This window comes from Meriones unguiculatus, chromosome 10 (genome assembly GCF_030254825.1).
Source record: "Meriones unguiculatus strain TT.TT164.6M chromosome 10, Bangor_MerUng_6.1, whole genome shotgun sequence".
Taxonomy (NCBI): domain Eukaryota; kingdom Metazoa; phylum Chordata; class Mammalia; order Rodentia; family Muridae; genus Meriones; species Meriones unguiculatus.
Window position 1 is genome coordinate 92,267,013 of NC_083358.1, and position 17,406 is coordinate 92,284,418.

The 17,406-nt window shown below is 36.7% G+C and overlaps 1 protein-coding gene across 1 annotated transcript; it reads right to left on the bottom strand.

The window, feature by feature from the left end:
• Positions 1-3,817: 3,817 nt before the first annotated feature.
• Positions 3,818-15,262, bottom strand: LOC110543151 (pancreatic alpha-amylase 2a5-like). The gene is made up of 10 exons (XM_060392853.1): positions 15,084-15,262; positions 14,642-14,788; positions 13,213-13,401; positions 10,762-10,992; positions 7,962-8,095; positions 7,088-7,210; positions 6,896-6,995; positions 5,463-5,581; positions 5,233-5,358; positions 3,818-4,039 (listed from the first exon to the last, which is right to left on the bottom strand). Exons 1-10 carry the CDS (start codon positions 15,249-15,251, stop codon positions 3,850-3,852), a joined length of 1,527 nt encoding a protein of 508 aa, XP_060248836.1. The 5' UTR covers positions 15,252-15,262; the 3' UTR covers positions 3,818-3,849.
• Between the last annotated feature and the right edge of the window lie 2,144 nt (positions 15,263-17,406).

Consider the following 17,406-nt stretch of genomic DNA (forward strand, 5'->3'; position numbering starts at 1 on the left):
ACAGCCTGGTGGAAGAGGATAATTAATCTATAAGGTGAGTTTCAGCCAGCACACCAACTGAGCCACCAAACCTTTGATTTAAAATCAGAGTGCAGGAATCCTTATGGAAGAAGAGGGAGTTAGAAAGACCTAGAGGGGTCAGGAACTCCACAAGAAGAACAAGAGAGCCAAAGTACCTGAGCCCAGGAGGGCCTGCAGGGACTGATATTTCAACTAAGGACCATGCGTGGAGAGGATTTAGACCCCTGTTCAAAGGAAGCCCATTGATTGCTCAGTTTCCAAGTGTGTTTCCTAGTAAGGGGTACAGGGGGCTGATGATACCTCATAGGCTAGAGTCAGATGGAAGGGGAGGAGGATTCTCCCCTATCAGTGGACTGGGGGAGAGACATGGGAAGAGAAGAGGGAGGGAGGGCAGGATTGGGAGGGGATAAGGGAGAGGGCTACAGCTGGGATACAAAGTGAATAAATTCTAGTTAAAAAAAAAAAAAGCTTCCCTGCCTGCAAGATGTGCTATGAAATGGGAGTGCCCAAAAAATTCTGCTTTAACATGAAGCCCATATCTCCAGAGGGAGTCCATCCTCTGCACACTCTGGATGGCCAAGAACTGGAGTCTGGATAGCCCAGAGATCTCAATAGAACCAAACATGACTGGCCAAAAATAAAAATTAAGAATAACAACAATGACAATAATAATAACAATGAATAAGTAAATAAATCAAATTATATTCTGCTATACTCATAGAACAGGGCGTTGTCCAGTCTTCTTCCGGCATATAGGCTTCCTCTGGCAGCAGCTGGAAGCACGTGCAAAAATGTACTGCTAGACATGACACAGAGAAAGACTCTAAACAGGCTATACCTATTGGGAGTCTCTTTTCAGACTCAGCGAACCCTGCAGAAGGGATGGAAATATTGCAGGAGTCAGAGTAGATGAAGGACACCAAGAGAACAAGGTCCACTGAATCAACTAAGCAGCACTCAATGTGGGCTCACAGAGACTAAACCAGCAAGCATAAAGCCTTCAAGAGTCTGCAACAGGCTATATGTTATGGCTATATGTCTATATGTTATGGCTTTTAGCTTATTATTTCTGTGGACCTTGAACCTATGTGAGTTTGCTTTTGACTCTTCGTGTGTGTGTGTGTGTGTCTTAATTTCTATTTTTATTTTTAATTTACTTGACATCCTGTTGTAGCCCCATCTGTCCGCCCCTCTCTCCTTCCCTTTCACCCTCAGTCCCCCCCCCCCCCATTCAGCTTAGCACATCAAGTTGCACCTGTACTGAGCTTGGCCTCTTCCCTGTGGCCCACGAAAGGCAGTTGTGTGGATTCAGTTGTGGATGCTGTACTTCTTCCTCACCATCACCACTTGTGGAAGCTGGAAGAGCCAACTCCAAGGGCATGACGGGGGGTAAAACTTGCCCTGCCCCATCACTGACTTCAGCACTCATGAGAGCAGGCCCTGCACCTGGCCTTGACAACACAGTGGTGCTGACCAGGATGGCTCAGTTGAACCAGCCCTGTGGTTGTGAGAGGCATTGCCAAGGTCTCACAGGCTGCAGCGCTGGGAAGAGTTGTCTACCACCTTGGCTGAGCAGCACAGTGGAGCTGTCTTGAAGGAGTGGTGTGGGAGGGCCAGCCCAAAGGCACAAGAACAGGAGAGTGGACCCTGCCTCTTGACAATCATGGCATTGAGTAGCCTAGTTGGACCAGGGTGGAGCACTCACCCTAGTGGTGCAAAGAAGGGAGAGCCTGTCAGCTGACTAGCTTGGCTGCCACCCAAGCCCAAGTCCAGGTCTCTGAGTCGTCCCACCTCAAAATGTATATCATCTACAAATGGTTGGGACATGTGAAAGGGCCAGTCTTGCTAATCCACCGCTGCAGGATCTCCATGACACAGGACAGCAATGACATAGGATAACAGGAAAGAGTCTTGGTAAGGATGCAATATTGATGGTGTTATAAACCATGTAGGCTTTATGAGTTTTTCCACCTATTCAAGTTGATTGTTTATAGCTTTTAATGAAAGGAAAGATACTTTAATAATTAAGTGAATTTTTGCATGAAAATATTGGACAGCAGGTAAAAGTGCTGTGTACATTTTGGTTTATTATATGTAAACATGTTCTTGTTATAGTCCCAAGTGGGGAATTGTAGTTTGTCCCGTGTTAATTGTCTTGTGTCGAGCATGGTCTTTACGTTGGAATTAGCTGAATTCTAAGGAGAAATTCTGAGGAATTTTGAGGAGTATAAATATGATAGCCCAGAGATGGAAGCGGCAGTCACTTGGAGGAGTCTGAGGAGGACTGCTTACTGCTGGTTCATCCTGCTGTCGCATTTGCTGTTTGTTGGTTACCTGGAATTCTACATTTCCTAATGGTGAATACTGGTATTGCCCCCATCAGAATCCTATGACCCTTCGCTGCAGGAAGAAGTAAAGAGGTATATGTCCTCTTTCCCTTACTACCTTCTTTTCCCCTACCTGGAGATGGGGTGTCAGAAGGGAGGTATAAGCCTAAGGAACCGCCAGTTAGACCACTTCTAGGCATATATCGAAAAGATGCTCAAGTACACATCAAGGACAACTGCTCAACCATGTTTGAAGCAGCTTTATTTGTAATAACCAGAAGCTGGAAACAACCCAGAAGCCCTTCAGTTGAGGAATGGATACATCTACAAAATGGAATATTACTCAGCAATAAAAAACAAGGAAATCATGAAATTGGAAAGGTAAATGGTGGGAACTGGAAAAGATCATCAGGAGTGTGGTATCCTGGAAGCAAAAAGACACACAGGGCATATACTCACTCATAAGTGGATACTAGACATATAATATAGGATAAACAAACTGTACACCTAAAAAAAAAATCTGTAAAAAAATCTGTACACCTAAAGAAGCTAATCAGGAAGGAGGACTCTGTCTAAGATGCTCAATCCCCATTCAGAAAGGCAAAAAGGACCAACATTGGAGGAGGGAGAAAACAGGGAACAGGACAGGAGCCTACCACAGAGGGCCTCTGAAAGGTTCTACCGTGCAGGGTATCGAGGCAGATGCTGAGACTCATAGCCAAACTTTGGGCAGGGTACAGGGAATCTTATTTAAGAAGTAGAGATAGTAAAACGTGGAGAGGACAGGAGCTCCACAAGGATAGCAAAAGATCCTAAAAGTCTGGGCACAGTGGTATTTTCTGAAACTGATACTCCAGCCAAGGAACACTCATGGCATGGACTGGAACCCCTACACAGAGGTAGCTTATGGTAATTCAGTATCCAAGTAACCTCCATAGTAATGGGGACAGAGACTGTCTCTGACATGATCAGATTGGTCTGCTCTTTGATCACCTTGCCCTGAAGGGGGAGCAGCCTTACCAGGCCACAGAAGAAGACAATGCAGCCAGTCATGATGAGACCTTTTAGACTAGGGTCAGAGGGAAGGGGAGGAGGAACTCCATTTTTTTGTGGACTGGGAAAGGGACATGGGTGGGGAGGAGGGAGCTTGGGATTGGGAGGGGAGTACAGAGGGAGGTATAAGGAGAGATACAAAGTGAATAAACTGTAATTAATAAAAATAAAAATAATTTAAAACAAGAAAAGAAAAACTAGCGCCTACATAAAATGGCTTGCAGGAAAGCCTGATAAATTAGTATGATCCAAAGAGCACATAGAAAAAAAGAAAGAGAAAGAACACAACACAGAGTTGTTCTCAAACATTTTACCTAGATGTCATACTCTCTCTCACATCATAGACACATGTAATTGTAAAGAAATAAAAGAAAATTTAAAGTATTAACATACACATGAAACAGAAACACACTCGATTAGTGCTCTCTATGTGTATTTATTCTGACTTTTACAATTTAGATTCAGCATGGATTGCAATAAATGGGTCTTCAGCAGAGTTACTAATAGAAAAGTGAGCTCTGCCATCACTGCCAACATGAACTTTAATGCCAGAGCAGTTGCCGTCAATTTTATCTCCTGAAATGACGTCACAGTATGTGCCCCCAGGAAGACCAGTCTGTAAAGTTGTGGACAAAGACCTGAAAGAAAAGTTAGTATTCAATTTAAATTCAAATAAGTCAAGTGCAGGAATATCTATTATCAATAGGAGAACAAATGTCTCAACAAGGTACTGTGGAAGAGGAAGTATGAGATACTTGGTGACAGAATTCAAACACCAAGTCTAGGCCAATTAGAATAAGAGAATCCTGTCTACCAAAGGCATCTTTAGAAACAGCTTCTAAGAATTCAGTCTGTGGTGACTGTTACGAGACCATGAAGTAGAGATCTGAGTGGAGCTAAGCAGCAAAGCCCTCCTCTGATGGCCATAGTTCCATCAAGACTGTCCTCAGCAGGAATTAAACTATGAAGGCTTTAAAACTGTTACTAGTATTATTTATTCAAAAGTTCATACATTTCGTGATGTCACAAAAAATCTGGTCTAGAATTAAACATAATTTATCATTTTTATGAAGTTATATATAGTTTGTAGTAGAACACTGAATATAAAATATAAAATTTTGTTCTCCTAATTAACTATTTTTTGTTCTTTCAACAACAACAAATGTTTGTGTTATGTTTCTTACATATTACGTTTCTTGCCATCATGCTCTCAACCGAATTAGAAGATGATTTTGGACTTAAAAAGTTCACCTGTAGTTTTGAGCCACCATTCTTCAGATGAGGGAATGATTAAAGATACTGAGAAATGTACAGTAGATAAAAGTACAATAAGGAAAGTTTTAGAAGCCAGATTGTAAGCTGTCCTGCAGAAAATTATAGACCAGGCACAAGTAGACAAAACTTTTAAAAATATCCCAAGAGACAGAAAGTTGATGAGTGCATATTAATAAATTAGATTAAAAAATAAGTGATATTCATGTATGTGGGAAATTATCCCAATACAAATATTATATATTGTTAAAATAATATCAAAACATCTCTTTACAGTTCTTGTGCTTTGTAAAAAGTGCCAAATGAGCACATACATAAGAATATATGCCACTGTCATTCCAAGAATTGGCTTAAAGATCTCAAAAGCAAAATTGCATACAAAGCATGGGAGAATATGAAAGAAGAACCATTTTGACATCTATACTTTCAGTGTTCATTTTGTGTCTTAAATCCTTTAGGAAAAAGATTTTCCCATATAAAATATAAGTAAACAGAAAAAGAAAAGAAGGATCGAAACAAATTGTAGTATTAACACCTCCTTAAAGTGACATCCACTTACCAGTCATCATTGTTGAAGACAATGAATCCTCTGTTTCCTCTGCCAAAAGCTACCTGGTTGCTGCCATTATCCCACCAGTTTGAGAAAGGCTGACCATTGACTACGTTTCTGAAGGCAACCATGTTCCTGAAGGAACAACATCACGTAAAATGCTGGCATCCGTAAACATGCACAATTTAAAATACAGGTTAAACAACTTATTAGACAGGAGCTGGAGGAGGCAGTCTCACCTTATTTGACGCCATCGATGTTCACAGACCCAGTCATTGCCACAAGTGGTGTCTGGATTAATGGTAACCTCTTTGGTGGCTCCATTGTTATTGGGTGGTCCGACCCAGTCATTCACGTCCTGAATTATTGAAGGAACCAGGTCATTTGAAGGCATGTATCTGCCCAATACTTTTTTCTACAGAAAGCTAAAACGAATTTTTTTTGTGCTAATTCTGTCTCTGCTGTCTCTAATTTTAATCTAAGTTCTTCAGTGTTTTTGACAGACCTTCAGTGAGTCCTTAACTTCTGTGAAAACTCAGGTTCTCTATGACCTTATTTAAAATACCAGAAACAATTTTTAAACCTCTCATTTTATGATTAGTATCACTAAAACCTCTCCAAAGTGACTGAAACAATAAAATTAGAGTTAGGAACATTAGCATTAAAGAACAGGCTCGGTTCTTTAATGTACAATGAAAATTTTATCATTGTACATTACATGCAGGGGCCTCATTTTTATCAGGAAAACAAAAGATAGTTCTTTGATTATGCTAAAAAATTAAAGAAAGTTTATGTAAATGTCTTTAATAAAAACAGATTCCAATTAATCAGCATAGAATCTTACCACCTGCTGGTAAGATGTACTAATAAAATATCATGACTTTTCTTAATAAGTGGAAAAATGTATAAATGCACTTTTTATGATCGCAAAGATTTTAAATGTGTTTCTGAAAAATAAACTACTCATTCAACACATGAAAGCTCTTCAAGAATAAAATTGATTTCAAGAAATAACCAAGAGACTCAGCTTGAAAAGGAAATAGAAAAGAAAAACATTTGTCTGATTTATAGAGAAGAACTATTTCTATTTGACAGTTGACGTTAATCTATGAGTTTGGTATCTGTCAATGAAATAGCAAACTTTACATAACCTTTTAGGCATATGATAGAATTCATTTTTAGTTCTGTTTTGAAATTGTTTACACCTGGTCACCCAACAAATTCACACATATTTCTTGTATTACTTACCATCCATTTGTCAGCAAATCACTGTCTTATAATCTCATATATTCCGATGTATTATATTTTCCTTAGTTAACTTCTAATCAGATTCCTTCTTATTTCACATATACATAAAAATAAGCATATTTTACTAAAGATGATACTCGTTGCACCATAGGAAGAATAGGTTTGCGATTCTCTTCGGTATTAACAGGCATGATGCCATGCCAATTCTATGAGTCAGGACTTTGTCACACATACCAATCTGCTTTCTGTAATTTACTCTCACTATTTCCTTTTTTTATCATCAGGAACTTCTTCAATAATGGTACAATTTATAGCACAAAACGTGTAGTAAATAAAAAATAATACTTTATGCTATAATTTTGTGTGAAATGAAAACAGAATCTCTTTCTTGAGATTGAACAGTTTGAACAAATCCAACACTTACTTTTCCATTCTGGAAATTTCTTGGCCAACGGTAACTTGACATAACTCTTGTGAATCCATAAGGATGAGCCAACATGAATCCCACAGCCATTTTGTACATCCTGAAAGTTTCAAAATGTTATGGAAGCAGAAGTATATAATTTATTGCTGTCATTAAGGGCGGTTATACAGCAGTACGGAACATTTTTCCTACCTAGCATCCCAGAATGTCAAGATGGAGGCTCCTCCAGCGCCATGTCCTCGCTGGTTATCATGGTTGTCCACAAACACAAGGGCTCTGTCAGAGGGCACCAAACCCCAACCTTCTCCCCAGTTCCTGTATTCAAAAACAGCAAGTTGTTCACAGTGATTAGAGTAACTTTACATATGGTATCCTCAGTTGTCTAAATAAATGACACTTCCATAAGAAGTCTATCTTTCATGTACATGTGCACATATATGATATACATGTGTGTACATATACATATGTATGTGTGTATATAATATGTACATGTACATTTCTATGCACAATGTCATTTCTATGAAATATACATGGAGTCTTTATTCACATTTGTGTCATATAATACTGTTTTGGTCTTAAATTTTTCTTTAGATTTTTCATTGTGTTATAATCAGGTCAACTTGAGAAGTAAAGCATACTGCTAAAGGATACAAATTGGATATCTCTGTTTGTGACTATGTTGTTTTAATAAAAATATTCAAAATTTCCTATTAAGTTTTGTTACAACATAAAGAAGCTTCATATCATTACTACATTTTAGGATAATTTATGAATATAACCAATTTTTATAATAATAATGACTTCAGTAGACTGTACACAAGCATTCCTGAGATTGAATAGAGTCATCGTAGACAAAAATCACTAAGTGGTACATTGTTTTTCCAGGGCTACAAAATGATCACCTAAGAAATGAAAAAGGGGAGTTTTGGGGGCCTAAGAAAAAAATAAGTCTAACTAATAATCAACTATTTATAGTTGAATAAATTAGATAGTTGAAGCTATAAATTATTAATGACAAATGAGAAATATCTGAGATAGGTCAAATGGTGAAATGGTGTATATTTACTTTAAGTAGGACATCTTCTCTCCATTCCACTTGCGGATAACTGTGCCAAGTTTTGCTCCAAACTTGAATTCGGTCACACGACCATTTCCAAAGTACTCACTACTTTTAATTGCCTCACCACCCAGGTCAATGACCTAGAAGAGACATTGAGATAGCAGTCATTTTAAATGTAACTTTAAAGCATATTATTAATAGATAATATCACTTAGAAATCTTTATAGTAACTTCTGTTATTTAAAATGTTTCTTTTTATTTTTTATTTTTATTATTAATTACATTTTATTAACTCTGTATCCCAGCTGTATCCTGCTCCCTTATTCCCTCCCAATCCCACCCTCCCTCCCTCATCTCCTCCCTGCCCCAAGTCCACTGATTGGGGAGGGTCTTCTCCCCTTTCATCTGACCCTGTTTTATCAGGTATCTTCAGGACTGGCTGCAAAATCCTCCTCTGTGGCCTAGCAGGACTGTTCCTCTTTAGGGAGTGGGGAGGTCAAAGAGCCTGCCATTGAGTTCCTGTCAGAAATAGTCCCTGTTCGCCTTACTAGGGAAAAAACCAATTGGTTACTGAGCTACCATGGGATACATCTGAGCAGAGATTCTGGGTTATATCCACACATGGTCCTTGGTGGAGTATCAGTCTCAGAAAAGACCACTGGGCCCAGATATATTTGTTCCTTGTGAAGATCTTATCCTCTCCAGGTTATACTAACTCCACCTTCTTTTACATGATTCCCTACACTCTGCCAAAGGTTTGGTTATGAGTCAGTATCTGCTTTGATACACTGCTAGGTAGAGTCTTTCAGAGGCCCTCTGTGGTAGGCTCCTGTCCTGTTACTTGTTTTCTCCTATGTCCAATGCCCAACCCATTTGTCTTTTTAAGTGAGGATTGATCATCTTATCCTGGGTCCTTTTTCTTGTTTATCTTCTTTAGGTGTACAGATTTCATTATGTTTATCATATCTTAGAGGTCTATATAAGTATGTTTCTAATGGTTTCTATATACCTAGATTCTGGATAGCAATATATGGTCTAAATCAATGAAACTACAAACATGTATGTATGTATTTATGTAAGTATGTATACATGTATAAATATATGACAGAATATTAAAGAAATCAAATTACAGGGTCATTTCTTATCTACCAAGATGGCTGACAGAAGGAAAAGTTCACTAGTTCAAACTGATATAACACTAGCCTCAGATCAACACTTGAAGTGCTTATACATTCATTCACTTTCCCAGAAAAACAGATACACAAAGGTATTATCTTCAGTACATCTCAAATGACATTACTGAACCACAGAAAGCTCCATAAGTTTACCTTCAACACCTCCAACCCTAATAATGTGAGACAAAGTTCAAACACAGAAAGATTGGCTGAGACAACAGCTATTATGATTTCACTATATCATATAATCGTATCTAAGAATTTAAAACATGGATTATTAAAATTTGCACTGTCTAAGAACCTGTAGAAAAAACTAACCTTTCTATTTCCAATAAGAGATATCTTATTATGCAGTAACCGAATGCTATATTTTATAAGTGATGTAGATATTAACCCACAGTATAAATTATATATATTGTCTGTTTTACAAAATGATAGTATTTAGAGAAAAGCTAAAAAGACTCACCCTACAAAAGAGCTTCCTAAGAACACCACACGCCAATTGCTTGTACAGTACCAACCAGTAAGGCCTGAAAACATATGTATTGGTAGTGATATATGATCTAAACTGGATCTAAATATATGATCTAAATGGTTATATTTAGCAACATGCATGTATGTTTGTATGTGTGTGTGTATATAAGCATGTACATATGTTTGTATGTATGTATGTACATATGTACATATTATAAATGCATACTTAGACATATAATGTATGTGTGTGCATGTAATAAACAGTTCAGTGCAAAAGAGGACACCAACTTGAAGGACAACCTGGAGAAGTATCCGGAAGAGCTTGGAAAAAGGAAAGAGAAGATGGAAATACAGCAATTACATTACAGTCTCAAAGGCTTCTGTGGGTCTGCACCAGGTCCTCTCTCCCACCCCATATATATTTATTTACTCATTTTAATATATTATATTAATTAATGTTATATCAGTATAATATACCAGTTACTGTATTGTGTTAATATAACATTAATAATATTAATCAACATTAGTTAATGTGTTAATTAACATTATTAATATTGGTTGATATGATATATTGATTAATATTATGTGTTCATATATAAATTCATATTATAATTTATAAATATATAATATATACATATGGGGTGTGTATATACATATTATGGCTTCTTGTTGTATGTGTTTGAGGATTTCTGACCATGTAAATGAGTAGATCTCTGATTCATGGGCTATTTTTCTTATGTTTGTAACTGTTGACTAACTTCAGGATTATAGTTTTTATTTATCTTATTATATTTTATTTTGTTCTATTTGTCCTATCTCTTACAAGTCTTTTCTAAGGAGAGACAGAAAAGGAGTCAGAAGAAATGAGAGAATTAGAGGAAGGGAAAAACATAATCAGGATACATTATATGAGGAAAAATATGTTCAATATAAGAAAAAATATTTGAAGTCTACATTGATGTTTTCCCTTTCCAAGTCTTCTATTGAATTTGTTTTCTTGTGTGTATCCTCTTTCAGATCATTTGACATTGTGCCAGAAAGTTTTAAATTCATTGTTTTCTTTTATAGCATCTTTGAATAAATTAGTTGAAGACTTACAAAAAAAACAAAGAAAAAATATATATAATCTGAAAAAATGAACATATATAGTGATTTACCTCTTGAAAAATGAAAGGTCTGCTTCCTTGAGAGAACCATCTTGTATTTAGATTATGCAGTTTATCCAAAACTGCCTTTATGTCTCCAGGCCACATGTGCTTAGCAGCATCAAGTCTGAACCCTGCTACACCAATGTCAATGAGATGGTTCATGTAGTCAGCTATCTTGGTACGGACATAATCTTTCTCAAGTGCAAGATCCAGAAGGCCAGAGAGACGGCAATTTCTGACCTGTTGGAACAAAAATTATTGATTTATAAAAAGCCATCTCTGGTCTAAATACAGAATTCATCAATCACTCACTAACCCAGTTAAAATGGATATTTTCATGTTGCTTTTACTCAGGACATGGGAAGTGTTAATGTTTTAATCTGAGCACAGTATTTTAAATGTTTTCTATTGTAAATTTAGAGAATATCAGAGATAAAATTGAATAACATTTTAGTTAGTTAACTCTATCTCATTCTCTTCCTCTCTGCCTTCCTTTAGTTTTTCTTCTTTCTTTATTCTATGGAGTTTACAGAATCCATGCCAGGAGCTTGCACTGGTTAAGTAAGTGCACTGCCGCAATGCAGAAAATACAAGCTAATGCTTGAAAAAGTTTTTATTTTATTTTTTTAATTTTTATTTTTAAATATTGTTCACAGTTTATTTACTTTGTATCCAAGCGACAGCACCCTTCCTTCTTCCCTCCCATTCTTACCCTCTCTCCCTCATCTCCTCCCTGTCCCTTTCCAACTCCACTGATAGAGAAGGATCTCCTCCTCTTCCATCTGACCCTAGCTTATCAGGTATCTTCAGAACTGGCTGCAATGTCCTCCTTTGTGGCCTAGGAAGGCTGTTCCTCCTTCGGAGGAGAAGGGGAGGTAAAGGAGCCAGTCATTGAGTTCATGTCATAAATAGTTCCTGTTTCCTTTACTAGGACAACCCAGTTGGATACTGAGCTACCATGGGCTATATCTGATCAGGGGTTCTATTTTGTATCCATACATGGTCCTTGGTTGGAGAAACAGTCTCATAGAGGACTCCTGTGCCCTGACATATTTTGTCCTTATAGAGCTCTTGTACTCTCCCATTCATACTAACTCTCCCTTTTATCATATGATTCCCTGCACTCGGTAAGTTTTGGTTATGAATCTCAGCATCTGCGTTGATACATTGTTAGCTAGAATCTTTCAGATGCCCTCTGCAGTAGGCTCCTGTCAGTTTTTTTGTTTTCTTCTACCTCCAATGTCCATCCCATTTGTCTTTCTAAGTGAGGATTGATCATCTTACCCCGGGTCCTCTTTCTTGTTTATCTTCTTTAGGTGCAAATATTTTAGTATATTTATCCTATCTTATAGGATTATATAAATGAGCAGATACCATGTGTGTCTTTCTGCTCCTGGGATATCTCACTCAGGATGACCTTTTCTAGATCCCACCATTTGCCTGCAAATTTCATGATTTCCTTGTTTTTAATTGCTGAATAGTATTCCATTGTGTAAAAGTACCACAATTTCTGCATCCATTCCTCCATTGAGGGACATCTGGGTTGTTTCCAGTTTCTGTCTGTTACAAATAAAGCTGCTACAAACATGGTTGAGCAAATGTCCTTGTTGTATACCTGAGCATCTTTTGGATATATGCCTAAGAGTGGTATAGCTGGATTTTGAGGAAGCGCTATTCCTAATTGTCTGATAAAGTGCCAGATTCATTTCCAAAGCGGATGTAAGAGTTTACATTCACACCATCAATGGAGGAGTGTTCCCCTTTCTCCACAACCTCTCCAACATGTGCTGTCACTTGAAAAATATTTTAAATATTGATTTATACTTCTGATAGTAAGTTTCTATTCTATAATACTTATATAATTAATGAAATCATGCTTTCAGTTTTTTTCCACACAAAATGACTAGCGAGCATGTCTACATTTTATCATTGATTTGGGTATATGCTTACAAAACAAATAAATGTAACGAAAATAAGATAAATTTTTCCATTGCTATTTTTCAGCATTCTGTCTTATCCGTGTTTATCTGTGGAATTTAAATGAAATGTCCAATGATTCTCCATATATATCTTGCATATCCCTAAGGCACAAATGGTTTTTTTTTTATCACTATTTCTTTTTTTTTTAATTTTTCATCAATTACACTTTATTCATTCTGCATCCCCCCATAAGTCCCTCCCTCCTCCCCTCCCAATCCCACCCTCCCTCCTCCCTCTGCATGCATGCCACTCCCCAAGTCCACTGATAGGGGAGGTTCTCCTCTCCTTTCTGATTTTAGTCTATCAGTTCACAACAAAAGTGGCTGCATTGTCCTCTACTATGGCCTGGTAAGGCTACTCCCCCCCAGGGGGAGGTGATCAAAGAGCAGGCCAATCAGATTATGTCAGAGGCAGTCCCTCTTCACATTACTGTGTAATCCAATTGGACTCTGAACTGCCCTGGGCTATTTCTATCATTACCTGGTAAGCATCGTTGTAGTTACTGATTTCTCCATCACATTTATTATCATTAAAATCCCAACCAGAGTATGGAACTGATGGGAATTCCCTGTTGCCAGCGTTGTAGTAGCTTCCACAGGTACTGCTTGTTCCGGAACCACCGCCTGCGCCACACATGTGATTAATGACAGCATCCACATAAATACGGACCTAAGGAAGAAAAGTGCATACTTCAGTTGGACTCAGAAATCTGTAGTTTCACTGGAAAACTTAAGGCATGCTCCCAAAATTTGAAAACATATATTCAAGTGTGAAAGGAAAGTGATGTGAAATAAAATTAAGAATAATCCCCCCCCCAAAAAAAAACAAAAAGAAAACAAAACAAACAAACAAAACAAAACAAAACAAAAAAAGAATAATCCCAATATTTGGTAAATAATAAAGAACTATTAAGTGGAGCTAAGCAGAAACTACCATAATTACCAATAATAGATCAATTTTTGACGAAATAGGTCATGGTATGAGAGAGTATGGCATTTGAGATTTTGCAGGTTCACAAGAAGAAAAACCTTAGCTCACAATGTCTACTGTATGTCTGAAGACCAGAAGTTGTATAGATATCTCATCCTTATAGGAGAAAGTAGATGTTTACCATTAAAACTATGATAAAGAAAAAAAAGCCAAGAATCAAAATAATAAAAATAAAAATCACAGAAAAGTAAATTTAATCTTTACATCTTGCCCAATGCCTAGCCAGTACATGTCAGAAAGGATGTGTAGAAAACTGTGTAGAAACTGCCATAACTACAAACAAACTCACATATAAATTTCTGAGGATTATGAAATCAGTAGAATGAAGAGAAATTATTGATTTTGGAAGATTACAGAGGTATATGGAGAAAAAAAAAACAGCCTATACTCTCAGCTTAGTACTAGAGACAAGAAGGCAGATCTCTTTCTCTCTCTCTCTCTCTCTCTCTCTCTCTCTCTCTCTCTCTCTTCATTGTAGGGAGAGAATAGATATTTGCCAGCCCTGGGTAAGAAAGCTCATTAATTGAGAGTAACGCTAACATGAAAATGACTGGCAATCACATCCAATCCAGGGCCAAAGCAGAAAAGTGGCAGTAGGAAGACTGTGGTTACAAGGGTAAAAGTGCACATAGTGGATATATAAGGATTGTCAAAAGTTGACTATAACACAGTTATGAGTTAGAGAAACAGTAAAAATAAAAAGTAATGTTTTGTTTATGATTTTATTTTCCTTTCACATTTTATGAATTAAGTGTATAACTTTGCCCTTTCCCTTTATTCCTTCAGCAACAATAAAGTATAAATTTTTTTCCTTAAATGAAATGAACAAAGAATAAAAGAGGAAAGTATTTTCACATATAACAATTTTTAATCTATAAAATTATATGTTTGATTTTGGAGTGATCATGACTTCACTTACACCAACATTGTTGCATCTTGTCACCATGTCCCTGAATTCATTTTCATTTCCAGATCTTGTGCAAATTTTGTAGCTAATTGGCTGGTATCTTTCCCACCAAGGCCTGAAAGGATTGTGAACCACAATATTTTCATTGGGTGGGGAGACCTGTAGATAAAACAGTAACAGTTAGTAGGAGAAGACGGCTTACTTCACACACGTAAATTCCGTAGACGCCTACCAATGCTTCCATGCTATTTCTCAACCTGTGAACATGCAGTTCTGCTGCATTACAACAACCTGAAAACTCCCTCGCACAGGACATTGCTGAGGTCCTGCAACAAAGGAAGAGGCGCCATCCCCATGTGTAGGTGAAGTTGTGTTCCAGCACACGTGTCCTGCTTTAGAAAACTGTTCTACCTTAGAGCAGAAAATGCCCCGTGTAAATGTGAATAAACCTTACCTGCACTCCTCCAAATCCTTTGGGAGCTAAGTATCGCTCACATTCCTTGGCAATATCGACCCAGCGCCACTCAAACAGGTGGACAATAGCAGTCCGCCCGTACTGAGTATGCGGATCATATTGAGCAGAGCACAGACCAAGGAGGGAAAGCAGCAGGAAGAACTTCATTTTGCTTTGAAGTTGTCAGTGTTCTCCTCAGTGCCTATTTATATTCGCGTAAAAAGTGTATTTTCCAAAGTAAATGCTCATGAATAAATATTTAGGGTACAGTTTGTAATCTGAAAGAGATTAGCAGCAATGATGTGGACAGCTGAAGGATCTTTAGACTCTCCCGTGGAGATTAAATTTAATGTTTTTTTTAATACATCAAGCATTATTTGATTTGTACTATTTCTGATTATTATGCCCTCCACTAGTACGAGGAGATTTAAGGCTCACCTAAAAATTTTTTTTTGGACTTTTTATCTTCAAATTTTTGTATTGCCCCATTCCCAGTAGAAATGGTATAATATTTCAAATATTTTCACTCTCTCATTTAGATACTTCTATTGTTTAGATATTTTCATTGAACTTTTAAGAAACTTCAAAGCATGATAGCTTCCACCTTCTATCTCAGTACTAGGGGAAAGAAAAAAATAGCAATTTGTTCAAGTCCGTGATAAAGAGAAAGCCCTCTATATGTATAAACAAACAAAAAGTAAATAGAAGTATACAAGATAGGGCATTAAATTCAAATGCCAGAGGCACTGAGTTTACTCAGTAAGTCAATCAATAGACTTTCTCAGTGGTGAAAACAATAACATATAGTGTGAATCTGTTAGTCTTCCTCCTTAATGAAATATCTTTTCTTCCTAATATAATTCTTAACAAAAGGTAAAAATTCTTTTCCTTTTACAATGTATGTAAAATCCTGTGAATTACAGTATAGGTTAGGGAAAAATTTCCCCTCCTTCTATTCACAAGTGTTGAGTTGGTGCACTTATTTTACCAAAGACTGAGAATGTTGAGGATATGAGGAAGTACAAAGCAGATTCCCATTTTAGCAGTTTCTTCTAGAGGAAAGAAAAGCAAGGATTCTCATAAATATAGTTAAAGCATTAATAGTTGTAACAGTGTAACTCAGGCGAATATAATAATGAGTGGAATTTACAAATAATAAGATAGAAAGTGAGTTCAACATAGGCACCTTCTCAATTCATTGTTTAGGAGATACTTTACTGAGAATGTGACCTTGCCACTGGTTTGAATGATGAAAAACAAAAGATGCATTGAAGATCAGAAAAACAAAATCATGGCCAAATAAAGCCTACAAAAGAAAGAAATTTAGAATACTAAAGAGACATTAATCACAGCAGAAATATCAATAGAGCTAGAGCATCTATGAAAGGGCGGGGGGATGAAATCAGGTGAGGTAACTGAGATAGACCAGGTGACAGCCTTTTAGAACAGGAAGAGAGATACTGAGACTTAATGAGGAACAGACAATATTTCAATTACAATATATGTTCTTTGCTTCATAAATGGCTCTGACAGAGAAAATCTAAGTTCTAAGATTCAGATATTGGCCAAGGTGTTGAAATGAGTAATGGCCCCATATTTACATAAATAAACACTTCATAAAAAGTTGTGTAACACACTCAATTCTAATTCTTGTTAAAAAATCCATATATATATATATAAAACTATGGGCCAGAGGAACTGAGAAAATCAGCCATATTCATGTAATAAACAGCAAAGGAAGCATTTTTTCAATATGTTTATTTGCCCTTTATTATAGTTTTCTATTTATTACCTTAGAATACTGATATTATGCTTTCTAATATAAGAACTACTAGCAATAATTGGCTACTGAAATGTTACTTTAAACAGAATTCAATGATAGGGCAAACTAAATTTTGCTTTCATAGTATACTATTAGAAGGCAGAAACGATTTCATATCTTTTACATCTGCAAAGGACATTTAATGATACATTAGGTAAAATAAAACTATTTTATTAACATCAGTTCCCATATTTTTACTTCATTTTTTTGGCCATTATAAATGTTAAGTCGTATACAAGATTTGTGTTAAACATTTCAGAACTGCTTTAGAGGCATCATTTAGTCTGCCATGAGACATAGCACATAGACAGAAAGAAACAGTAATAAAGTGCAGGATAGGATAACTATTTTAAAAGAATTATGAAACATTAACACAGAAATTAATTTTTTTAGATAGGAGTGGGTAAAATGAGTTTGAACTTAAGGGAATATATAAGGTGAAATTACTTTTTAGTAATAAAAAAAACACCAAAAGGTAGAACATGATAAAGAAAATTGTAA

Coding starts and splice junctions, on each gene's coding strand:
- LOC110543151 (XM_060392853.1), bottom strand. CDS start 15,251: ATGAAGTTCTTCCTGCTGCTTTCCCTCCTTGGTCTGTGCTCTGCTCAA. Junction 8,096..10,761: donor GACCTTTCATTTTTCAAGAG/GTAAATCACTAT, acceptor TGTCTCTTCTAG/GTCATTGACCTGGGTGGTGA. Junction 6,996..7,087: donor TTGACATTCTGGGATGCTAG/GTAGGAAAAATG, acceptor TGAAACTTTCAG/GATGTACAAAATGGCTGTGG.